The 25977-nt window shown below is 49.8% G+C and overlaps 2 protein-coding genes across 2 annotated transcripts; both read left to right on the top strand.

The window, feature by feature from the left end:
- Positions 1–1063: 1063 nt before the first annotated feature.
- Positions 1064–22729, top strand: LOC128722207 (protein roadkill). The gene is made up of 6 exons (XM_053816062.1): positions 1064–1156; positions 20484–20605; positions 21441–21720; positions 21812–21989; positions 22096–22417; positions 22585–22729. Exons 1-6 carry the CDS (start codon positions 1079–1081, stop codon positions 22727–22729), a joined length of 1125 nt encoding a protein of 374 aa, XP_053672037.1. The 5' UTR covers positions 1064–1078.
- Positions 22730–22759: 30 nt separating this feature from the next.
- Positions 22760–24067, top strand: LOC128720952 (uncharacterized protein DDB_G0271670-like). The gene is made up of 2 exons (XM_053814657.1): positions 22760–23027; positions 23112–24067. The coding sequence occupies exons 1-2, from the start codon at positions 22760–22762 to the stop codon at positions 24065–24067; spliced, it is 1224 nt and encodes a 407-aa protein (XP_053670632.1).
- The last annotated feature ends 1910 nt before the right edge of the window (positions 24068–25977 follow it).

The following is a 25977-nucleotide window of genomic DNA, read 5'->3' on the forward strand; positions in this document are numbered from 1 at the left end:
TCATTCCAGTGGTTTCCTGAAACTGGTATAATATCTCGAGCCGTAAGCGTAGAAATTCCTTCGAAATCAACACGAATTTATTGCATATGAACAATTTCTCAACGTGTTCTAATAGAAAGACACGTCTTCTAGACGCTCCACACGTCATTCATTTGTCCAGTTCAAAATATATTATAATCATTACGTTATTTATCTCAAAACGAAAGCTTTTGGCTTCCCTTTCGTAAAAGATATTGAATTTTGAATACAAACGAATACTAAACCTGTGAGCACTGCTTACTTCCTATTCCTTTAATTAAGCTCCTCGATCTGTGAAGAAATCAAAATAGTAAATAGCATACCCCTCCGTGTATTCGTGATCATCGAGTGAATTTAAACAGCCCATCGCATTTTGCTCGTCTCCCAAGGACGAACCGCCGACGTGTGTAGTGATAACAACGTATTCTCTCTCTCTCCAAAGTGATGTGATAGCCAAAAAGTTGTATCAACTGCAGCGGAGTTACAAAGCATCATCGTCATCGTTCCACACCATTTGGTGAAAAATGTGATTTGTTGTTTGGTTTCATTCCCACGCGAGAAAGCTCTGTAATCTGACGTCTCGGCAAATCGTAAAAAATACACACACACACTTTTTGCAGTCCGTGTTCAGTTGTGAGGAAGAAAAACCTGTAAAAGAAAAGAATTAAAAACACACACCTCCACACACGCAAAAGGTTCAAGTGCATTTTTGGTGCGAAGGGAATTTTCACATGTCGGGTTCGATTCCGGTTACGGTGGTGTTGCTTGCGTCGCTGGTCAGATGACTTCCGAGGAGACGAACTGGCTTAGCTATTACACTGTGAGGTACTGCTCACTTCAAATATATCATCCCCCTTCATTTTGCATTACATAATTTTGGCCGCATGCGCCAACCCTTGAGCGGAGGCGCTCACAGAGAAAGTTTTAATTCAACGATGCTGATGTGCGTTTTTTCTTCTTCTTCTTGCCCTTCTCCCATTCCAGATTGCCGGTAGTTAGTGACTGTCCGGCAGGTCAAACTGCTAGAGTTACATCGAACCTGCACTCGTCTAGTAGCACCATGGCAAACAGCAGGGTGCCCTCGCCCCCGCTGCCGGAAGTCAACACACCGGTGGCGGAAAATTGGTGTTACACTCAGGTAAGCTACCGTAGCTCCGTTAGCCTTCCTTCTTCATGCGCAATCGAACAGTGGGGGTCTCTTCTTTGAGCTGAAAGCATGCACTATGTTTGGTAGCTTAAAATATATACATTTCGTACGAGTTTACTATGGGAAATGGAAGGAACTGAGGCAGTGGTGTGTGTTCATATCATATATTCCATTATGCACCACCCAGACGCCGCGCTGTTTCTCAGTTCACCTTCTCGGTCTTCCGTCTTCCCAAGGAGAGAGGCACCACACACACATACACTCAAATTCACGGAGCCACAGCTCACGGTGCAGCGTTTCCAAGCAGAACGTTCAACTTCTGTGGCGGAAGGACCCTGAAATGGAGGGCAGCATATTCAATCGCACAAGCCCCGGACCGCGCTTCCTAGCAATGGAGCAGCAGGTCGAACGGAGCCAAACGAGAGAGTGTCTCGACCGCAGGAGACCCTGGCGTAGGTTATAGGTAGAGGAGAAGGGGTCGGTTATGTTGATTCTTGGCTGGTTCGGGGTCGCCTTGTGTTCTTTCGTTCCTTTGCGGTGAGCTTTGTGCTTCCTTTTTGCCGGCGTGTTCTCTTGTTGCACGTGTGGTTAGCATTTTAGAGGTTCCGAAAAAAAAAATGAAATATCCTCAGACCACTGGCTAGACCACCGAGCACAAATGCCGGTATTTCCGCCAGTCCTTCATACAGCGGAAAAGCGTCGGTGCATTGGCCTCCGAAGCGCGGCACGTTGATACAGGAAGAGAAGCGCTTTTTATGAAATGTTAACAACGAAAACCTTTAGCTTATTTGCCGTAAGTGTGTTAATACTCACTTCTATTAACCTTTGGTAGACTCTGATCCATGACTGAATCCTTCTAGAGTAGTTATTTTCGCCCTTCGCGATCCTCACAACCCCGAGCAATGACCCCACGACGGACGAGAAACGGTTTTAATCGGGCTGGGAAACCGAGACACCCAGAGTGCGGCTCACGGGAGCATAAATTAATGTGTACTTTACGCAAACACATACCAACCCGTGGCCGTGGGGTGCGTGTGTGCTAGTCGTCAAACTCAGCTGCATCAATCGACCCATCCCTTGTGTTTGATCGTTTTGTGGCTCCGCTTTGGGGTGGACAATCAAATCCCTTTGCGCTCGTTGCCGGTTAGAAATAAGGGCTTCTCCTTTCCACGGCATCCGGTGGTGGCACAATAACCACATTACACACTCATGCGAGCCCCTCGTTGAGGATTATAAGCTGTTTGGATTGTGTTCAATCTGAAAGCGATTAACTTTGAACGGTTAACGACATCGAAAGGTGGTGGCGGTCCCTTTGCATTGTGGTGCTTGGATTTTCCCCCATCAAAGGATACCGTCCTGAGCTTCTGAAACCCGCGATCGAACGAGTCATTTATCGCATTTTGCAACAGAGTAGAGGCACAAAATTCGATCCTGAGAGTTTTTTAGTGCGCACTTTCTTCTCGCCGCTCGAAGGACCACCAAACAGTTTGTTCGTCAGTTTGCTCCCCGGTACTTCTCGAGGTCTCGTACATTGTAGAGCTCTTCGGCTGGCTTCTCGCCCTCCCAAAGAAGGGTCACCTATCTCCCCTGTGTGTGCACAATGGCTTTCGGTTCTATTTGTGTAGGGCACATTCTTCCACCCCACGGGATCGTGCGAGTTTCCACCACAAAATGGAGCGGACTTATGCTCGCCTATATTCCACCGAGGGATTGAACCAGACTTTCTCTCTCTCTCTCTCTCTCTCTCGTTTCCGTTCCGACCCCAAAGCGAGCTCAGACCCCTCAGACCGTTTAATTTCGAGCGCGCGTACACCTTCTCGTCCCCCCGTCCTGGTACTGCTGCACCTACTGCATTCTCGTTCTACCAATTCCCTTTCCAAAGCACGATATCCCGTGCATCCACCAGGAGAGGGTGTACGATGACTCCTCTTCTGACGGGGTCGATGTTGTGTTGCAACGCACGAATGAGTCTGCTCGCTTCAGTCGCTTTAGAACCCACACCCCCCGCTCTCTTCCTCCTCTTTTCACCCTCTTTTTCTGGATCGTCGGGATGATCGGGCTGCTGGTCCATCGATTTCACACCAACGGGAGAACCAGCTCCCATTTTTTTTATGTGGTGTTCTCGTTCATCGCACCCCAACGCACAACACCACTCCCTCCCTCTGTCGCTGTTGGTGGTTGGGGTGTTTTGGCCCGGTTTTACTGCGAGGTGCACCCTTCAACTGGCCTGCCAGAGGTAGCTCTCTGACTGCTGGATCTCGTGTCCTCGCTGGTGTGTTGTGTCCCATGACTTGCTTTATCGCGGGCTCCGTATTTGAGTCGTCGTCACACACACGCGTGCTCAAGGTAATTCGTTGAACCTCTATTCCTGGGTTGGAGTATGGTGCGCGTTCGTGTGTGCAATCACAATTCCGGTGCATAAAGCTTGGCTGGTTCTTCACTCGTGTGCATTGGGAATGTGTATGTATGTGCGTCTGTATGCGTGTGTCTGTGCGTCTGAATGCCTTGGTCGATGAGTCGTGAGAAACGGACCAAGCGGATTTCGTCCTTACACGGATCCGATGTGAAATCGTTGAGGTCCTGGAGATTCGTGTATTGAGGATCCAATCGGGGAGTTGTTAGTTTTCATAACAACAATTAAACTACACAACAATTAAATTACAATTAAATGATTTATGGGTACACAAATTGGCTTCAAAATTATTAAAGCACGCATGACCAAAATTATCGTAAATATGAGTAGGGTATTAAAAAACACTTTCCTATACTTGAGAACTAATTTCACGAGAAGCTCTCATACACGTTTTGATCACAAAAACTTTAACGCGCCCGTAACTCGAGTGAAGTGTGGAAAATAAATCAAAACTCGACGAAAAACGCCGTTTTACCGATGAAACAAGATTGCTCCGGAAAGCAGGCATTCCTCACGCATCAAGCTACCGACCGATGGCCGCCGGGCTGTAATAATGGGCTTTCGGGGTTTTTCATTCCACGGCCCGGTGGAAACGCCCTAAGGGGAGGGGGCCATTAATTTCATCCTGCTGTTTGTGTGTGCCTTTTTGTTTGTTTCACGCACCTATGGTCCGCTTCCGATGGATTCGGCCAGTGGCACATGTCAGGGGTGGATGAGCTCTGGCACACCTCGCCTGATGCGTTTTTCTTTCCCTTTTTTGCCTAATATTTACCACGAGAGAACCACACCTCGGTCTGGATTGACCGTCGAGGAGTGTATTCAGACGATCGCGCGATAGCCAAACAGAGCTACATGTGCTTTGCTGAATCATAATTGCATCACGATTTGTGGAGAAATAAAATTCCCAATCTCAAGTGCCATTTTGGGGATTGATAACTTTTTTGCAACGCCCTAGGGTCTCGTAGAGAGGGTCTGCAACAGGGAGAACATCTCTTCTCCATCAAAAAGGAAGAAAAAAAAACACTTTTCCACATCATATCACCGCGAAAGTCGAAAAAAGAAACCAACCCGACGGAATGTCAAGCAACGAAACGTCAATTGTGTGCTCTCCCGCGGTCTGAGTGGCTATTTTAGAGAGCTCCAGAACACCGCGTGTTTGTGGAGAACGACTCACACTTGACGGGAGGCTTCCAGGACGGGCTCTTCAGGGTGTGATATGGCGCGAACGAAAGGAGGAACGAGAACAACGGTGCGAAACAAACCTCCCTTGAAGGCGCTTCTGCTGTGCCCTCACCGGCCCGGGTCTCGGTTACTGAGAAGGAATCGGCGGTCGCGTCAGTTTCAAGGCCGAGAGGTTCTTGAACCAACACAACACCCAGCAACGACCGCCGTGGCCAGTCTCTTCTCCCAAGGAGTCCCGGGGTTTTCCTCTCTTTTCGCACCGCGTCTTGGGGCTTTTTTTTCTGCTTGGTTTCTCAACGCCCTTCCGCCAAGCAAACAGCCAGGGCGACGACGCGTGTCTCATTCGAAGTGGTAGTTTTCTTTGGGTTTTGGTGAAATCTTCGACCGGGTGTTGCTTTACTTAACCTCTCGTGAAAGTACGTCTACCTTTCTCGAACGCAAAATCGATCTAGATGGTGGAGTTTTGGATAGCAAGCGAAAGCACGAATATCTTTTTCGGAGGTGCAGACAGGCATCATAACCAGTCAAATGCAACGATTCCGTAAAATACGCAAGCGAATAGTCTTCCAAAAAAAGTGACCCCTAAATTGATTCCCCTCACTCCCGTGGAAGAGAATGAAACACAAACTCAAGTGCATCCATCTCGCTCTGTTCGTGATTGATTAGCGATGGGATGATAATGTCGATTTTATTTCACCCTCCCCGTGTGCTGCCAAATTTGACCTTCATTAAATAACGATTAGTGGCAGTTGGAAGGAGACTAACCTCGGTTTTCATCCACCACCACCACCACCCTCTATTAGTCACTCCCGTGGGCTTTATCTTCTGGTAATCTTGTTCATATTTTGTCTTTCCTTCACAACGCTTCTTTTTTAGAACTCTGCTCATCTTTTCGTGGAGCGCGCATTTTTTTTGTGCTTTCATTTTTCGCTTATCACGTAACAAGTGCAGTTTGTGGTTGATTGTTGTTGAGTGCAAAAGAGCCCCCTCTCTCTGCCCTTACACACATAGCCGCGTGCGCGTGATAAATGAGCTCGTAATAATTTTATACGCTGTAAAATACCATACTCCTCCACCGCCGGACGTACTCACCTGTAGTACCGCTGAAGAACTGCTCCGTTCGCACACGATTACGAGGCGCTGCCCTTGACTCTTGGCAACGGCGAAGGACGAACGCGATTTCCAATCGACGAACCTCGTGCTGCTGCTGCTGCACGCCTGTGTATCCTCTCGAGTATCCTTCTCTCGCGTGTGTAGCTATTAAAAGCCGCAACGGCTTCGGTGAAGTGGACAACCGCGGCGCCCGCTGCTTCGTTCCATTCCTCTTTTGGTGGGCCTTTTGGCCTCGTTCGGCCACCGTTTCCGCAACGGCCCTTTATACCCGGTGATGATTTACCGTGGGGGAGGAAAAAGGGGGCTACTCTTTCGTTCTTGGTTCAACTTTTCTTCCGCCTTACACCACACGACGGCGTAAAAGCGAGCCCCGACGGAGGCCGGAGTATTTTTAGCCCCATTTTGCCTTCCTCTGAAGCACACTCGCTCGATTTGTTTCTTCCTTTCGTGTGTCCTTCGAAGGGCACGCAAAGCCCCCTCGGCAGCAAGATGAACACACAGCGGCCGTGTTGCATAAACCGACGGGTGGAGTTTGCCAATTTTTGTGCGTCAAGCAAAGGAAGCTTTTCCCGTTTTTGTTGTTTGTTAAAATTATTACCCCACGTGGAATACCTGCGCTCTGGAATCGCTACGCTGGAATCGAGAACACACCACACTAAGGTTGATTACATCACGTTCAAGGATAAAGGGGAGGGAATAAAAAGAAAACAATTTCTCGTAACCTGTAAGTTTCACCACCGAGAGAACGTGATACGGTTCCATCTTAAAAATCAATAACGAACTCGAAAGCCGCGTCAGCCGCCGCCATTTGCCGTTACGCTACGATGACGTGCAGTGCATTTATAAATGTTAGCCCATACTAGATATTCTGACGATTTTGCTTCTTTTTCCCATCGATCGAATTCCATTTTTAATCCAATCGCGGTGGCAAAGGTGAAAGAGCAGCACGGCGCTTCGCTCTACCGATGCAACTGGTGCTGCGCTTCAATTCTCTTCCTTCCATATGGTTGGAGGGTTTTTGCTTTCTCGGTTGCATCTAACCCTGAACCTTGCTTAGCAAACCCCTCCGCAACGCTCATTGCCGCCACCATAAAACCTCCATTACGATGTGGAATCGGGCGGTGGTGGCATCGCTAAATGGAAAGTTCATGGCCAAGCGTTGTGGTGTTCTAAAGGGCCCTCCCGAGCTGGATGGAAAAGCGAAGGAAAAGGAAAAGCATCTCTCAGTACGTTGATGGATCATTTCACGAAAATAATAACAAAGGCACGAAAGTACGATCGGGCAGAGGAAAAAAAGGAACTACGAGCGAGTTTGGACAGAGCGCGTTTGTTGGGTTGCGGTTAAGAAACCAAATGGGGTGGGTTTTTCTTCCGCTCTTTAGGTCTCCCGCAGCTGATGCTCGTTTTGAGAGAGCTAACAAACGTATGAAGATGCCCCATCTTTTCGTTCTTTTCTGAATCCTTTTCACTCATCTCTGCGTCTGTTCACCTTTTTCCTGTCCAATGATGGATGATCATTCGTTGAGGTTGTATTATTTGACGGGTCATTTCCGTCCAGCATATTTAGCGCTCATCACGCCGTAATGTGTTTTAATTTGATACACACAACACGAAAATGTTTCTGAACAACGTGTAATTATTTCTCAACGTATGTTGCTTTCTCGTCATCATCCATCCAACACACACACAGAACGCTAGCAAGGATCCTTTCGCCCGCTGGAATTCGCGCCATAAAACGCGTCCATAATCGGCGATTTTCTTCACCCTCCGCCCACCGAGATGTGTATGAAAATGTCATCGGGTTATTGACACTTGTGAATATGTGTGTGTGTGCGCCCCCCATTCAGTTCGCCTCCATTTCGTGTGGCGGGTGGAAAAGTGACGACCTCGGAAAGACACCCTCTTTACACAAAGGAGAGTAACGCAGGGGCGGAAAGAAGCGCACCCACCACCACCACTGCCCCCCCCATACCCCGATCGAGATCGGAATCTCGCAGATGAGCAGGATGCGATGTGAAGATGGAGCGTGAAGAAAGTTCTAACGTAATCTCCGTTCGGGGAGTGGGAAAACGAAACGAAACCATCATTTATATGAGAAGGTGAGATGAAAAGGTACCCCACGGTGAGGAGGTTCGATGGCTGGAATTGGACTTGGACTTGGAGGAAAGAGAGAGAGAGAGAGAGAGAGAGAGAGAGAGAAAAAGCGTTAAATAACATCTCGCTGGTTTGGTGGCTGGCCCCAGGACACGCGGAAGGGAGGAGAAAAACACCAGAGGAAAAGAAGTCGTGTTGCTGCTTTTTTGGGGTCGATGCCATCGTCTCGGCGTGTTCTTTGCCGATGCCTCGACGAGAAATTCTTTGACACACTCGGGACTCGCGGAGTGTGTATCTTTTTTTTTTCTCTTCGTTCTACACAGCTCTTGCTTGCTTTTCTTTCCCTCCCCAATATATTCGTTGCATGTCCAGGGAGAGGAGGTGTCCAAAAGCACCACCCCATCCCATTCTGTTTCGGTTCATCACTTTCCAAAACGTACGCACAACGTTTCTCGAGAAAAAAAAACCTAAATAAATAAAGAAGCTCCCAAACGGCTTTGATACGTCGTTTGCTGAATCTCATCGGGTTTTCTTGTCAAGACATTTTTTCAGTGGTCTTTTCGGTGAGCTGTACAGGTTTTTGCGCTTGCGGTTAAACACGTCGTCGCAAGGAAGCAATAACAATAAAAAGCGGAAGAAAACCCTCTCGCAGATTCGTGGCCACTTTTTTTTCGTTTTTGGATGGGGAGATTCTCCTCTTGGGGTGAAACTTCGCTTTATTGCAGTGGCTTTTGCTCTGTTAGCGCAGTTATTCTCGCGAGCCAAAGATCACGTCTCTGCGCTACTTCGCGGGTGTACTGGCGGCATAGGAATTGTGTCGTTATTTTATTTCCATCCCTTCCCAATACACCACCCTGTTTTTTTTTGTGACCCCCCATTACTCTCTCTATCTCTCTCAGCCCTTTGAAGTGAAGCGAGACGCAATCGGCATCGCAAATTCCAACGAGGGTGTGTCAACAAACGTATTCCACATTTGGCGATATCATTTCGCGTACGTTACGTGCCTTGGTTGGGAAATTTGATAAACAGAATGAAAGCAGGAAACAAGGAAGCCCAAAATTGGGATGGAAAAAAACGAAAAATGCCCAAAAAGCGTGAAGATGATTTGTCTTGTGATTGAGTTCAAATAAATACCATTACATTGACGAGAAAATCCGGGGAAACCCTTATCTTTCTCCATCTTCAGCCACCCATTGCGGTTAATGATCTCACATCTTCAGGCCGCATCGATTTATGATCAGAAAAGAAACCCCCCCCCCCCTCCCATCCTCCTCGAGGAACACAAAATCATCCCTTATTGCACACACAGCTCACATCCTCAGCAACATCTCGCTCTGGCTCTGGATCGTCGCGGTCCAATTGATATGACCGTCACAGGTGTGTGTGTGTGTGAGTGGGAGTGGGAGGAGAAAACGCGAGTCCCAGAGAAGGTGATTCTCCCCTTAGCCACCCCCCATCTCACATCGTTCGTTGTTGTATGTGAGCGCGGCGGGTTCAAGGTCAAACCCCACGGGTTCTATGCTCGACCGGCCATCAGACGCGAGCACAGGTCCACACACACATTGGTTCATTTCTTTCTCGCTCACTCATGCGCTGTTGGCACGCGAGAAAAGCACCGGAAGATTGGAAGTTCACTTCACGATCCTGGCGGCGGTAATGGACGACGCGCCCGTTCGCTCAGCAAGGAGTATATGAACCTAAACGAACTTACCCTTCCCCTCCCCTTCCCCTTTCCTTCCTCCTCCCCCCTTCAACACTCTTTCGCGCACCAGCCCGTCCTCTGTTGATACGCACGCTCGGTGGAATGTTCTCGCCGTGGTGGAAGTGTCCGTCGATAAGCTTTTCGATCGCATTGGACCCCGAGAGAGCCAAGAAGAAGAAGAGAGACAAAACTATGCAAAAAAAAAGAAACCGGGCAGATGCAGTTGCACATCATCGATTGGCTTCTCGATGTGTGGTTGGAATTTAATCGTGCTCTCGTACAACCATCGATCTGAAGTGTAAAGGGAGTTTGTAGTTAGGGGTTGCCAGCTCTCTCCGATGAGCATTAATTGTGGTTGCATACCTCGCATTTCGATGAAATTGTTTCATCAATTAGTTAGAACAATCTTCGACACGTTTAATAGGAAGGGATGGGAAGGTGAGAGCGCTAAGTGGTTCAAGAGGAGAGCTGCTTGCGTGTTTGTTGTTGTTGCGTTAGCAAGTAGGAAAATTGCGTTTGTTGCTTCCCTTTCGCACAGGTGCAGAAGAATGTAAACTCTACGCGGATTGCAAAAACACCAATATGGCAGTAGGAGCAGTCCTCTGGTGAAGGTGTGAATAAGGAGCAGGGCAACATTCTTCTACTTCTGACGGGAGCCAATTATCGTTGCGCTTTTCGTTAGACATCCAAACGTAGCTAAATGAGCTCGGAATGATGCCTATCGGGTGCGTTGTTCACGCTCTGGAGGAAAATCTGGAAATGGGAAAAATGTAAAGCAATAGTGGCCATTTTCACCTTAACGTTTTTGTTTGCCCTCGAGGCGCTTCGAGCGGTGGAAATGAATGGAAAAGAAAATAAAACGAAACGCTGAAGGGCGATCGCTGAACGCTGAAGGATGATGGTGGGGGAGGGAGGGGGTGGGGTTGGAAAAAGGTCATCGATCTTTCCACCAACAGACGTGCATGGGGGAGGGTTCATTCTATTGCGAGGAAGGTTCTTTCCTCGTTCCTTATTAGGCATCTTTCTCTCTCTTTCTTTCTTTCGTTTTTCCAAACACGAGTTCTTGAACGACACGTACTTCTGCCACGGTAAGGTGCGTCGGCGATGGTTTCTGCGAGAGGAAGTACTTACCCCTTGCGCTCTATACCACCCACCCCATCGTACCCCTTCTTCGATTGTTCCTGGGCGGTATTTCCTTTTTTATTACACCACGCAGGGAATTAATTCGTAAATGATTGCCCGATCTTTTGAGCGTTTCTTGTGCGGTTGCTTAGAACGCTTTTCCCGTTAGCTTCTTCACGGTTCCATAACAAACAGAGGTGATGTATGCCCTCGCAAGAGGGCTCACTCACCCTGCCAAACGTGCTGGGGGTAGAAAATTCGATTTTTCTCCATCGAATCGAACGCATAACTTGTTGTTTTGCTGCGATATCCTTCACCTTCGGGGGTAGTTGAAGTAGTCAGGGCCTAGAAGATCAACACACTTCTCTCACATGAGCCGTGAAGGCGCCAACACCTATATGAGCGATGTTCTCGTGGGGACAACGACCCAGCCATCTTTCTATCCCCTTCTATTCCTTCTCAAAAAGGGGTGGCTTGTTTGAACACCCCAAGAAGCCGATGACCGGGTCGCGGTCTGGTTGCTGCTCCTTCGTGTTCTCCTCTACGCTCCACCGTGAAAAGCGGGAGCTGTTTCGCGAGATGAGAATATTTTAATCAAACATCGCGAAAATAGCGGTTTTTCGGCGTTGGTTGGTTGCTTTTCGACGGTCGAGTTTCGAGAAAGGTGAGCCACAGGTTCGGTTATTTAAAGCAGCTCAGTTAAAGGAACATGCCCCAATGCTAATCGTAACAGTATTTTATCTCTTAAATAGATTTTGCATGAAACAATCAGTTAAACGCTTCTTTGCAGGCTTTTTGGAGCGATCTTTTCTTTAACACGCCATATTTTTTCCTCCCCCTGTAATGCTTCATTCACCCCCCCTCCCCCCACTCATTTTGCTCGTTAGAAACGATCACACCCTTGTCGATGATAAATGCCCCCGGAAGTCCATAGTGAGAGGAATTATGTTTCGTCTCGGTAAAGAAACGTTGCGAGTACCGAAGAAACGTGTAAGAGTCCAAAGTGTGCGAGCAAGAGAGCAGATTTGTGTGCTTTGTTCGCGCATAGCTTACATTTAGATGCTCGGCAGCATTACCACCACCCTTCACCCCTTTCTCTCTCTCCTCGCCGCCACATCACCCTTTCACCCGGGGTGGGTTTTTTTTGAGCGCTTTTCCATCAATTATGCTCCGGATCCGTGCGAACATCGCTGATGGGGTAGGGTTTTTTTCTCTCTCTCTCTTTCTTTTTATCTTTTTCACCCTCGCCTTTGCCCTCTCGCAACGCGCGCTTTTCTCTGCTCCTCCCGTGATTGAAGCACTCCGCGCGCGCCTTCCCAGGCCCTTTTGCGTCGGGTTGCGTTCACTTTCTAACGGAATTACGCCACGGGTAAAAGTGATTGCTAAACAGACAAGGAGGGGGATGATAGGTATGGGTGGACGATAGCGTGCTGCTTTCCCAGGGCCTTTCGGGGAGGGAAAACCTGGGCAGGCCAAGGAGGTGGTAGAAGAAAAAGTCGAACCAGATAATCGCGGTTCGGTGAGGAAAAGCATCCGGATATCTTTTTTTTTCCTCCATCCTGCATTTTGTTTGCACTTCCGGTGTGTGTGTGTGCGCCACTTCCTGCGATCCTTGTTTGAAATCGAGCACATGGGAGTGGTTGGATGAGCGAAGGAGGGAGAAAAAAAAATAAGGTTACAACATACCGAAGATCGCATCCAAATAGTGCCATTTTTTACCGCTTCCCTTTTCGACGGCTTCAGCTGTCGCATTTGAAAGCGAGAAAATAGACACCGAAGGAAGGAAAAAAAACAGAGATAGAGTTTATGCTGTAGTTATGTGGTGTTATGTAAAAAAATGGAAAGTGAACTACTAGCTGAAATGTCTCCCCTTCGCCGCTTTCCATCGCCCGTCGTCCTTTCTCTCGTGCGATCGCGAACTTTTACCGCTACTCGTGCGGGTTGTCTTTCTTCTTTAAGGTGGGAAAAAACACACACACGCTCGATCGTAAGAAAGATGTCACCCAAATGTACGATAACCCCAAACGCTGAACGTGTAACACAATTGGGGGTTTTCTTTTCGCCTCTTTTTTATGTTTCCACTCGTCATTTCTTATGCATGCACAAAACGCACCAGCGTGGCTGTAAAGAGGAGTCCAAAATTGAAGAAAAAAGCCGATCGCTTGGAAGAGAGAAATTGCGAAGAAAACGTCAGCGAATTGGGGCGGAAGTTTGATCAATAGGGGAAGAAGGGAGTAAGGGTGTTTTAGGGTGCGAGGAAACCACCTTTAGGGGATGATTAAGGAGCGTGTCTCGTCTGATACCGTCTGCAGTCACCTTCCGCTCTGCACCTTCCCTCCCTTCATCGGACCATCAAACGATTGTGTCCGATTGTTGCTTTTATTGCTATTACGCATGCACGCAGCATAAATGTGTGGCGCGTGAAAGTGAGCGGAAAATCGGACGCTAGGGGGATACACACGAAACGAAAGTCCGCTCCCTCATTCTCTCTTTCTCTCTCTTTCCTTTTCGTCAAAACCACCCCCTTAGCGCATCCCTTTCGTGGGCGTGCGTGTGTGTGTGTTTTGCGAATCGGAAGGCGCTTACGACGAGGAAAGGGGATGGGTTGGGCGCGTTTTATTTCGCTTAATTCACGCGCAAAGGTTTGCTGACCCGTTTTGTGTTTGCAAGCCCTTCCTAGAGGCACGCGGTATGGTGTTGGGTGGAATTTCTCCTCCGCTCGAAAAACTGAAATGCGGAAGAAATGTGCGTTGGGTAAATTAATTCCACTAGCCCTTTTGCGGTTATGATTTCTCCTTAAATTGCATTAGCAAATATAGCAGGCATAAAGAGCGATATTGCCAAGTTTGGACGCAATTTTATGCCGCAAAAAAAACACACACACACACACTTCAAAATCGAGCATCTACAAATTCAACACGTTAATGTACGAAGCATGTAATTCATTCCTTTTCCCCTAAACACAGAGGCGCCCTTTTTTCCACTGCTTCACAACTTCCCTAATCCACCCTACTGACCATCCATGATGATATGCTGATGGAGAGCGATGATGATGATGATGATGAAGCCGGGCCTTTCTCTCACCCGCGCGCGATCAATCAGCACCCTCCCCCTACGACCAATTGTTACGCGGCGCATACACTCTCACTTTCCGCCAACCAGACCAGGGCGCATGATGCGATTATGTTTCAACCACACCAACCCTCATTTTAGCTCCCGTTTCGTGTCGGGGTGGACAATCTCTTTTCCGCTGCATACCGTATTTATTTAAATCTGAAGTAATCAAAACTGATTCCCTCACGAGAGAGAGAGTGAGAGAGGAAGAGGAGGAAAAGGAGGGTCGTGGAAATGCACTTACACTTTCCTCTCGGTTCGGTCGAATTTCACTCGAATGATTTGTTCCGGTTTGCTGATGCCGCCAGCGCGTCTGTGTGTGTGCGTGTGTGTACGTCTGTCTGGCTCGGGGTTTGTCCAGCCGGCGATCGTCATCATCATCATCACCATCATCATCATGCTGCCCACTCCACCCTGTGCCTGGGTCGCAAACGAGAGCGAAAGTGAAACTTGGGCGAAAAAAAAAGCCACGCGCGCGCGCGCCTCCTTCAAACAGGGTGCGATGGCAAAAAAAAACAACCAACCATTCACTTTCTTTCGTCCCGATCTGCTTCCGGTGCTGCACACGGCCCCGAGAGTCTAGGGGATGATGATGATGAACCGAGCCGGCGCTCTCTTCCCGGCAGCCTGATAAAATGGTGCAACTGGAAAAGGTGGAAAGCATATGCATAACGAAATGGTTCCGATCGTTGACGGTTTGCTCGTGGAAACTAGTTGGTGGGTCGCTGAAGGAGCGTTGTACGAATTTTTCTTCTAAACCAAAAAAAGCATCCCCCTCGAAAGCTCCAAATTGTTACATCTAGTGTAGGTGTTTTTTTTTTAACACCAACTCGGTGTTTTTGGCGTCTGTTTTTCCACGAATAAAAACCCCACGCGAATGTGTCCACCAATCCGTGACGGAAGGCGAGTTTCGTAATACTACTTCCCTTTCGCGATCCACGCATTGATCCACCAATTACATGGCCCATTTGTGGCACGGCGTAATGGCGCGGAGTCGCGTATCTAATTGACCACTTGAGGAGTGGAAAGGTTATGGTTTTTTTTTTCTCTTTGAGCATTGCTTTAATTTAATTCACAGCAGCACACGATGCCTGCAGTGCACGCGAAACGCAAAGAAGGCTCTCGTCTTCGGCTCGTCGGCTCCGTTTTGCTATGCTTCACCGCTAATTATGCAAAAGGGTCCGTCTCTCCGTCTGCCGTTACGGGGACGACGGAGATATTTCGTCCAACTTCCGGGGGTGTGTTAATTTTCACACCAACACCTAAGCGGCTCCGGACTGGGGCGCCAATTTTCTTTAATGTTTTGCCGCGCGCGTAACGTGTGTTGTCGTTGTTTTGACGCGCGTTTTGTCGCTTTATTTTATTTTTTGTTTGAACCTTTTGCGAACCGAAAACACCTGCCTGATCTATCGCGATAAGGAGTCCTGGTTTTTTGGAGATTATTTTAGTCCGGAAAAAGGGGTACATGTGTACCCATCGGAAAAGAAGGGATATTGCACAAAAGGAGAGAGTGATCAGCGAAAGCGAAAAAACTCATCGCCATATCCGCTCGGTTGACATTTCTCTGGGGCGAGACAAACCCTCAAATGAGGTGGAGGGATAAAACACCCATTTCTGACATACGGTGGTGTGTTGTAAATGGCCGTGTTTTTTTTTGCCACAGTACGGCACATATTTCACGTAGCCTGCCCAGGCTAGCTAATAGCGCGCGATCCTTAGCGTGAAAGCCACCCCAAAAGGCCGCTCGATCCTTTCTCCGAAAGGGGAAAGAGATCGCACATCACATTACCCCATCGGGCTTTCCTTGGTCGAGGCGCTTTACCCCGGACCCGAGGAAATTGAGACAAAATGGCGGGACGTGGAGGCGCCAGTTAATCGCCATTTCTCCTCTCTCCCATGGTTGCGCGTCTTCTCCACCAAACCGAAGCTTTTTAAGACTCGCCTTCCGCTCGCGATCTCTCTTGCGCACGCCGCTGCCTGCATTTCACCGCTTACGTAATGGATCCCGTCGTCTCGTGGGTGCCCCCCCCCCCTCTCCTTCCCTTCTTTCCCTCTCTCAAAGAGAGGGGGTCTCTGATTTGGTTGTGTAAGGCTCGTCGGCGGGAAAAACCACCCCACAATCGTGTGGCGCGCTGGTTGTGGGAGGCGCGTCGTTGCGCTTTTCTTTTCGCTTTTGTGTCCCCCCGTCGTTGGCGTCTGCCTTTCGCCTTCGTGCGTGTGTGATGGAGTCTGTTGGTGGGTGGGTGGGTGGGTCTGGTGGAAAGCCAAACCAGACGAAAGACGATCACGACGACGGTTGCGCTTCCTTTCTCTTTCCGCGGTTTGGCGAAATTGCCCCAAACCTTCTTGTTAGGGGAAAGGGGAAGGTACACGAAGGCAGCGAACACGCGCAAACAAAGCACGGGGTATTGTCCATATTAGGGAATGAGATGGCAACGATTTATGGAGGAGAATGGTAGTGATTTTTGTTGTGTTTTTTTTTGCTGATTTTTCGACTACCTCTTGAACCGGAAGAAGAGGCTGAGATCACGCCGCACACCACAGGATGTCGTTTTCGGTGGTTGCTTTCGATATTGATATCGCTTGGGACGCACTTCCGCTGCGCGATAAGATACGTCATCTGTCAAGTGTCAAATCATACAACGACGATGGATAAACAAAAACAAACATGAACATTTCGAGTCTCTGGGGTGATTATTTCTGATAACGGCGTGGTGTGTGGGGCGTAACAGAAGCAGGAAATATCCTTTCAACGATTGACGATCGTGTGCGTGTGTGTGTGGTGTATGAATGTCTTACCGCGTTTATCTGCTCTTTTATTGACCCATCAGCCTGGCGATGGAGATGGAGATGTGAGGCAAAAAGATGTCCGTCGGATACAATGCACTTTATACTTTTAAAAACAAAACAAAAAGTGTAAATCGACAGATGCGAGGGAGATTCCCTCCCTGCTTCCCAACCTCACTCCCCATCCGCCATCGCTCGGGCTCTTCCAAACGCGCCTGAGGTGAAAGTGAAAGAGAGCAGCCGGAGCAGGAGTCACGCTTGAAGTGGAGCGGAGGAAAGCGCAGCAGCAGGGGCAGGCGGGGGACGGATTCGAGTGCGGTAACACTGAATGGAAAGAGTGTACCACCACCACCACCACCGATCGCGTTGGTTTATGAGAAAGCATAGCCGGGGCAAGCAGCAACAAGCATAGCGCTCCGAAAAGAGCACGAGTGAGAGTGAAAACGTTTTTGGGAAGCGCGGGGCTTTTACTCCGCCATCTGAGGGTAGGGGTGCAGGGGTGGGAGTGGTTGTTGCGGAGAGTGGGGGACACTCTCACTCACGCTGGCAACGGCAGCCAGCAGTAGAGGATGGCCACACCGGCGTCTCTGCCAGTGTCTCGGAGTCGTTCGTCGAGTGGCGATCACATCAGCACACACCTAAAGCAGCGTCGCAGGACCGCAGACGCGTTCGATCGTTAGTGCGGGTTTTCCTCAAACACACGGGGTGTCGTGGTCGTCGATCGTTTACTTGTGCTTTTCTTGGGCGATACTCAGCAGTGCGCGGTCTCAGCAGAGCTTTTTTTTGCTCAAGCTACTAACGCGCCGCGGAACATCGATTGTCCTTGTGACGCGGATTGTCGATTGAGCCTTCTGTTTGTGCGTGCGTATGCGAGTGTGCTGTTCCTTCGGTGTTTTTCATCCTACTCATTATCCTTTTGGCGTTGAGTGATCCTCCAGTGATCGTACACGAGCGCTCGGTGTGTGAATCATTTTCACGATTTTCCTCAAGTACCTCATTGATTGTTACCATTCCGTGTGTGCGTGTGTGTGTGTGTATGTGTGCTTTGTGTTGTGTTTCGTGCCGTTTCAAAGCTTCTCCTGCCTTTGCAATCGAAACGACACAAAAAAATCTTCCCCATTCCCGTCGTTTTCGTCTCGTGCCCGTGATGCCGATTGCCTACATTTAGGCGCGCCACACTGAGCAGTTTCCCTTACGCGGTGGGGCCGGTGTGTTGTAACATGTGGTGCGTGTGTTGGTTTTAACAACAACAACAACGAAAAAGGCATAAGAAAAAGCACATAAAACCATGGCGGAAAAGTGCGTGGAAATGGCGACCACAACCATGCGGACGAGAACGATCGCCATCGCAACGGCACCGGCCGGATCGACTTCCGGTGGTGTTAGTGGAGGTAGTGCCGCGTTCCTCTTACCACCTCCCACCGGTGTCCTTCCACGGGCACCACGCAGACGCATCCTTACCGCAACATACATGGCGACAACGACTATCACAAAACCTCCCGCCGTCGCCGCCACGGACACCGGTGATCCACCATCACCACCACCACCACACCATAGTGCTTCGTCCTGCCACTGCGAGTTGCTCGAGGATCGTGCCCGAAACGAGCGGCAGGCTGCGACGAGCACCTCCTGTAACCACCTGCCTTCCAGTACAACGGTTGCTTCCGCCAGTCCGCTGGCCAGCAGCAGCACCACCACCATCACCACCAGTACCGTGGGCACCTCCGAGGACACTCCAACTGAAACGGACGACGATCTCGAGGAGCGCAAATACGTGTTCAAGATGAAGCTGAACTATTGCAACATTTACCTGGTCACGACCAGCTACCGCAAGGAAAGGCTCTATTTCTCGCTACGCTATTTTTTTCTGGGTTACGTACGGTGCTTCTTCTTCTTCTTTCTCCCCTTTCCGAGTGATCCCGAGAAAGGATGAGCTTTTTTTCTTTCGAAGGAACACGCGCGGTGGTGGAATTTGAGGTGACTTCGAGAGCAAGAAAGAGACAGAGGGAAAGGCTCGTTTTCTCTTCACCAGCAGCGCGACTCTCTACTTTTACATAATCGCCCCCCCCCCCCCCCCCCCCCTCACCACCCTTACCGGCGCGGGGTTGATGGTGGAGATCACCTCGCGATCGCTTTCTTCGGTTGGTGTGCGAAAAGGACGGAGCAACAAAGCGCCAAACGAAGAAAGAAAAAAAAAATACGCACGCCGCTGCTGTGTCGGCTTTTGATTCTGTTTTGTTTTGCTCAAGGTTTACTTTCTCCTCCTCCCACAATCTCCCGGCGCGAGCGCCCTTCCCTCCTCTCTCTCTCTCTCCCTTCCCTTTTCCCACCCTAAACGTCTTGCGATGGCAATGACTCGTCCGGAAGCGCCCCTTCGTGGGTCTTACGTCGCTTCCGTGGTTTCTCGATCGTGGTCCTCTCTCACTCTCTCTCTCTCTCGGGGTAAAATGGCCCTGCGCGCAAGAGCCAACACCCCCATCCTGCCATCCCCTTTTGCTTTCTCGGCAGGGGTTGAAGCGAATTAAAATATCGGTTACCTAACAGCTGCTCGCTCGCGTACATATGGCTTCCTCTTGACTCTGTCAGGGGTGGTTTAGGGGGAGACAGGCGAAGAGGGAAAGGGGAGAGCCAGAGTGACGTGAAATCCTACCCACGGAAAGGCGCCACGCAAGAGAAGAAAGCGCGGCAACAGCGGGAACAGGGTGGTTCGAGTTGCGGAAAACGAGAAGGTGTTGCTTTCGTTGTTGCCGTTTGTGCGCCGCGTGTTGCATGGCGAAAATTGGGAATGGAATATGCGTTGGAACGCTTTTCTCCTCCATCGCCGCGCGAGTTTTCTTTTCTCTCTTGTATCGAGCGCGTGCCGCCGATTGTGGAAAGACGTGGGGTGCTGTGGGGTGGCGGGAGGCGTCAGGGGGGTAACCTTTCTTCCTGCTTTCGCGTGTGCGCGCCCCAAAAAGGTTGTTGGGTTGCTGATTTTCTTCTTCTTTCGCCCACTCCAAAGCGGGGGGCTAAAAGGGCCAGACCAGTATCACGTTTTTGGTGTAATTTTGTTAAAATATAACACAAAACACACACACACACACATACAGTGTGGCCACGAAGAGAGGTAGCAACGTGAACTTTCCATAAGGCTGCAAATTCGAAAGCAGCGCCCCCACGCGGCGGATCTTTTTTTTATTCATAATCTAAAAGAAAAAAGAAATAAAACGCCACCCAAACAAACCAACCAACCACCCCCACCACGAAAAGGTGATTTTCCTCTCTTTTGGTGTCGTTTCTGCACCGCAACCAACCACACCACCGTTATGGTGATGATGCTGCGTAACGAAAGCGTTACGCGCACTCTTTTCTTTTTTTTTTGTGTTTTTAGTTTTTGCTGTTGTTGTTGTTGTTACCAAGCGGTCGCTTTTCCTATCCATCTTCTTTCCGGTGGCAAGATGAGCAGCGACCCCGACACCGACTATACGTAACACTCTTCAACGCAGGGGGGAGAAGAAAATCCCCTTTGCGGAGGAGTGTGTGTTTTCCATATTGATTTCGAGAAAATATCCCTCCGTTTTTATGTGCGAAACGCAAATAACGATTCACTGGTCGGCGTGCGTGGGATGATGGAAAAAGCAAAAGGCTGTAAGGACCGTAATTAAGTTTTCTTTTTGACGATTCAATCAAAGAAGGTGACCGATTGCGCTTTGAATAGCTTCACTCTTGTGCTTTCAACTGTTATGTGCTTAACGTAATCATTTTAACGAATTTCTTTTTGTTTCCCATTTTCTCTCTCCATCCATCCTCAGGTCAAAGTGGTAAAATTCAGCTACATGTGGACGATCAACAATTTCAGCTTTTGCCGCGAAGAGATGGGCGAAGTGCTGAAATCCTCCACATTCTCCGCGGGTGCTAATGATAAGCTAAAATGGTGAGTGTATCGTTTTTTTTTCTGTTTGCTTCCCCGTGCGTTAGCAGGACTTTTAATTCCTCCCCAAAAGTGGCGTGCTGTCCTACTTCGTCGAAACATGCGCAACGGCGCAATGGATGGTAAAATGCATCGAACGAGCGATGGGCAAATTTAGCGTCCCGATCAAGATCCTTAGTATTTTTAAACGACCGAGAGAAAGGCACCCACGATCCAGGTGCAGGGAGACGTTTAAACCCGCACATATGTCCGGGATGCCGGGAAATTTCGTCCCCATCCTGCCTGCTCTCTTTCGCCCTCCCGTGGACGAGGCGTGAAATCAATCATCCTTTCACTCGGGCCCAATTTTGCCTGGAAAGCGGTGGCAGCTCGCGCGCGGCCGCAAAGATCCGTATAGAAAGTCAGACAGCCGCGCGCCATTTCCGTGTAGAAAGTACAAAGGTTACGTAGTGATGGGTGCCTGCTGATTTTGTGTGTGTGTTTCGTTTTTTCGCAACATGAACCGTTGTTTTATTCTCCTTCGAGTGCACCATCGAGCGACCGAGGTTTATTTGTTGTAAGGCCCATTTTTGGCATCGCCCATTTCGGATAATGAGCCCAGGGTGGAGAAGCCTTCACGGTTTCGGTTGCGTAGCGATCTTTTCCGTGTCGCTTACGCGCAACGCAAAAAGCAACCCTTCTGGATGTGTAAAAAGTGAACACGATCGTGGTTTGCCGCTGCCGATGGGGTGGGAAAATCGATAACAAAAAAATGGCTGCCGCCCGAAAAGAGGGGAAAGAGGGCGCCTTTTGAAATCATCACTTCCCCGATCGCTAACACGCTCCTTTATTTCTCCAGGTGCTTGCGCGTCAATCCAAAAGGTCTCGACGAGGAAAGCAAAGACTATCTCTCCCTCTACCTGCTGCTGGTGTCCTGCAACAAGTCGGAAGTGCGGGCAAAGTTCAAATTTTCGATCCTCAACGCCAAACGCGAGGAGACGAAGGCGATGGAGTCGCAGCGGGCGTACCGGTTCGTGCAGGGCAAGGACTGGGGCTTCAAAAAGTTCATCCGGCGGGACTTCCTGCTGGATGAGGCGAACGGGCTGCTGCCGGAGGACAAACTAACGATATTCTGCGAGGTGCGTGTGGGGGACGGGCGGGCGGTGTGGTCCTGTGGCCATTTGCAGGACACTCTAATAATTGCGGTTTTTTTGTCTCTCTCTCTTCCAGGTCAGCGTAGTGGCCGACAGCGTCAACATTTCCGGCCAAAGCAACATCATTCAATTCAAAGTGCCAGAATGCAAGCTGTCCGAGGACCTAGGGACGCTGTTCGACAACGAAAAGTTCAGCGACGTCACGCTGGCAGTTGGCGGGCGGGAGTTTCAGGTGCACAAAGCAATCCTAGCAGGTGAGTGTGGGACCGAACCTGCCACAAAGGAAGGTCCAGGACCACTTCAGCGTATCAAGACTCCTGTCACTAACATCCTGCACATCATCCACAACCCCTTTTACAGCACGCAGTCCCGTGTTTGCGGCGATGTTCGAGCACGAGATGGAGGAACGGAAGCAAAACCGGGTCGCGATCACCGATGTGGACCACGAAGTATTAAAGGAGATGCTGCGGTTTATCTACACGGGGAAGGCACCCAACCTGGACAAGATGGCGGACGATCTGTTGGCCGCGGCGGACAAGTACGCGCTCGACAAGCTGAAGGTGATGTGCGAGGAAGCGCTCTGTGTTAACCTGTCGGTCGAGACGGCCGCCGAAACGCTGATCCTGGCCGATCTGCACAGTGCCGATCAGCTGAAGGCGCAAACGATAGACTTCATCAACACGTAAGTTGCATTTCCGCGGCCCATCAGATCCCGGAAGAAACCGTCGAGAGTCCTTGCAGTCAGTTTGTTCATGTGTGCGTTTGTGTGCATTTTTTTTCTCTCTTTCTCATTTCCGCTTCTCTCGGCCACTCGCCGTTCGATTTTTCCGACTGGCCTCTGCTTAGCAGCCATGCGACGGACGTTGTGGAGACGGTCGGCTGGAAGAATATGGTCGCGACTCATCCGCACCTGCTGAACGAGGCCTACCGGGCGCTGGCAACGCAACAGATACCACCGATCGGGCCTCCGCGCAAGCGGGTGAAGATGAGCTGAAATAAAATGTTGACATCCGTAAATGCCGTGATGTCAACAACATCGCCTACACCGTCGTTATCGTCGTCGTCGTCGTCGTCGTCATCATCGTCATCATCAACACCATCGTCATCTCCCAGCTCCAGCAACACGGCAACAGCCTCCCTTATTCCTTCTCCCAATCGATCAGCAGGAGCAACAGCAGCAACAGCACCAGCACCAGTATCATCATCAGCCAGCGGATCGATCGGTTCGCCATCGGTTCCGGCTCTTGCGGCGGCACTTTTGCTTACGTCAACAACATCCTCGGCGTCATCGGTTACCCGAGCTACGTCCTCGACCGCACCCCACGGTGGTTATCCACCCCAGCAGCTGCCCTTATCCCTGGCGTCACCATCATCGTCATCATCACCCTCACCGACCTTGGTACAATCGTCAACGGTGGCCACGGGTTCGTCGTCACTGTTGATCAATCATCTCACGAGCAGCAACATCACCAACAACGGCAAACAGTTTCCGCCGTCCTCGTCGTCCTTCCCGAAACCGTCACCGATCCTGGCGGAGCCGGACGGTGCCGAGGAGTGCGGAAAACGGCCGGAACCGTCGCTAGTCGTCGTGACGGCAGCAACTGCAACATCCCAACAACTGCGACGTGCGAAACCCACTGGTGGTGGTGGCGTTGGCACCAAAATGGCCCCGGCGGCTTCCTCACCGATCGTGAACGTTGTGGTGAATGATATCGCGACAGGACTCGCGAATGCGGTGGCCGCTGCTGTCGCGGATGCTGTCACTGTGGCCACGATCGGGCGGAATCTGAACATGGCCGGCTCGGGTGGTAACAACCGTCACCAGCATCTGCTCCGTAGCAGCACCAGCAGCAACATTGGAGGTGCCAATTCCTACTCTCAGCTGCGTCAACAGCTGGAAATGGGTTCGTCCGCTGCTGCGGTACTGGTTGCTGCCGGAGGATGTCCTACCAAATCCGCCGTATCATCGCAACAACACAGCCATCTGAAGCAGTTTCTCAGCGCATCCCCGTCGGTCGGAACCGGGGTGGTTGGTACGGGTGCCGGTAACCCGCACCACCATGCTGGCGGAGGAACAGTGCAGCAACAGCAGCAGCAGCAACACCATCATCATCATCATCACCACCACCATCACGTACATTCGCAGCTGAAGCGCCAGATCGTGGCCGGTTCGACGGGTTCCGGCGGTGTTCCTGTGGCAGGAAACAACGGAAATCACGGGACGACGACGATCAGCGAGCATGCCGGCGGGGCCAATCGAAATGGCCGCAATGGTGGCCGTCCTGCGAACACGATCGATGCCAACTCGACTAACCATCACCACCGTTGGTAGGGATAGGAAGATGCATAGAGATAGAGACACCGCAAAAAGGATGCGTCTTTGGAAAAAAAAGATCGATGGTTGGGTTTTCACATGTCCTTTTCGCGCCGCGGGTTTTTGGGACAACAACGTTAGTGGGGAAAAGCATCTCATCAATGCAAACGTGTGTATGTGTGTGTGTGTGCGCGTAGTAGCGACGGTAGCGACGGGACGTAGTAGTAATAGTAAATAGTAAAGCAAACAAACACACGTAGTAGCAGAACGTTATTGTGGTATCACTAAGTATAATGCGTACGGTAGGCAGTTTTGTAGAGCAGGTGACACAGAGCGAAGATAACAGATCGCCCGTGAGCCTGGAACAACACGATCCGACCTGCCAAAGTCACCTGACACCCCTTCTCTGGGCGCCATTTTTTTTCTCGCCTGCAAAATGGACGTACTTTGTTTTTGGCTTCTTTTCGGGATTCCAGATGCAAAGTGGCATCTCTCCCCGCGGAGGATCCGCTTACTCCAAACCCCCAGGGAGTGATCCTTTTCTCGCTCTATCTCGTGGGCTCTTGTATCGTGGGTTGCGTGGCGCTTTCCCGGCCCTCTCATTCCAACATGCAACACCCGCTAACGATCAAAGGCAAACGTCGGGGAGGGGAGGCAAACAAGACAGACGAGAAGCTGTAGGCGCGCGCTGTAGCTTTGCTCTCGATCTCTGCGACATCCTTCCTCGTTTTTCGTGCGCTTTTCCGGCTTCCGGTTCGCTCGAGCCTGGAAGCGCTTGGGTGTACGGACCCTCACACTTCCTTCGGTCGGGTGGGGGCGCATTTCGGGTTGTTTCATTTTAAATCTGTTCGATTGCGCGCGTGCGCTTTGGCAAGTGAAGCGAGGAGAGATGATGATGTGCGCGATTAAAAATAATTTATGCAATGTGATATATATAATTTTTTTCTGTCGTCTGTACGTGTTAGCTAATATTAATTAATTAGTAATGTGACAAGTGATCGAAGAAAGGAATCGCGTATGAAACGGGAGAGGAAGCAAAGCAGCTGCGAGAAACGAGATCCATATCCTTTTCGGGAGCGTCTGGTGGAGGGCGGGGAAGGAAGCAGGTCGGTGGTTTCGGGGGAATCGAATGACATCAAGCAAAAAAAAAAGCTGGACGTGTGCCGAGATATGAAGAAGAAGACGACAAGACGGGATCAGATGATGCGAATTGGAGAGAAAAAAAAATCACAAGGACCGCTTGAGCAAGCAGGACGAGGAAGACGATCAGATAGAATGCGTGAGCGAATGAGAAAGATAGGATGAACGCGTGAGTGTGAGGTACACGGTGTGAAAGAGGCCAATTGTATGCTATTTCGCATGATAATATTGATAATAATAATGATGAACCTGTTTAAAGGTGATGTTCTAATGGGCAGAAAGCGAGACGGAAGCAGAGGAACGGAATTTATGCAGCCCCCAGGATGCTGCAGACGAAGTGTCGGTGTGGGAAATGCGCACAGGGATGAATCAATGCGGGGAAACGAGTAATACAGGGGAAAAATTCGTGCAAAAAAAAATCCTAGTTTTTGTTCCCTTGCATAATTCCGACATTCGGCGGACCTGCGTATGATTTTTTTTGTACCTTTTTTTAGCCTTTCCCGTACGTTGGAAGGGTGTTGATGAAATTTATTAGAGTTGCTTGTGGCGTTTTATCAACTGGTTGCATTTGTTTTGTCTTTCGCCGGAATTGCAATCCACCTTTTGGGGGGTTTTCAACGCTGCAAACCACTCAACCCATCCCTTAACATGTGGGGGAGGATTGTGTTTCATGCGTTAAATTATTTAAAAAAAAAAACAACAACAAAGCATAGCGTTGTGGGGCCATTGCGTGAAGCTGGAAAGAGGAATGAAGCTGGCATGTTGAGTTGAATCTTCGTAAGAGTGTG

Source organism: Anopheles nili, chromosome 2 (genome assembly GCF_943737925.1).
Source record: "Anopheles nili chromosome 2, idAnoNiliSN_F5_01, whole genome shotgun sequence".
NCBI classification, from domain to species: Eukaryota; Metazoa; Arthropoda; class Insecta; order Diptera; family Culicidae; genus Anopheles; species Anopheles nili.

Bases quoted from the DNA above. Each gene is read 5' to 3' on its own strand.
- LOC128720952 (XM_053814657.1), top strand. From the start codon at position 22,760: ATGTCAACAACATCGCCTACACCGTCGTTATCGTCGTCGTCGTCGTCG. The intron at 23,028-23,111 runs TTACCCGAGCTA...CACCATCATCGT, and splicing joins AACATCCTCGGCGTCATCGG to CATCATCACCCTCACCGACC.
- LOC128722207 (XM_053816062.1), top strand. From the start codon at position 1,079: ATGGCAAACAGCAGGGTGCCCTCGCCCCCGCTGCCGGAAGTCAACACA. The intron at 1,157-20,483 runs GTAAGCTACCGT...ATCCATCCTCAG, and splicing joins AAAATTGGTGTTACACTCAG to GTCAAAGTGGTAAAATTCAG. The intron at 21,721-21,811 runs GTGCGTGTGGGG...TCTCTCTTCCAG, and splicing joins AACTAACGATATTCTGCGAG to GTCAGCGTAGTGGCCGACAG.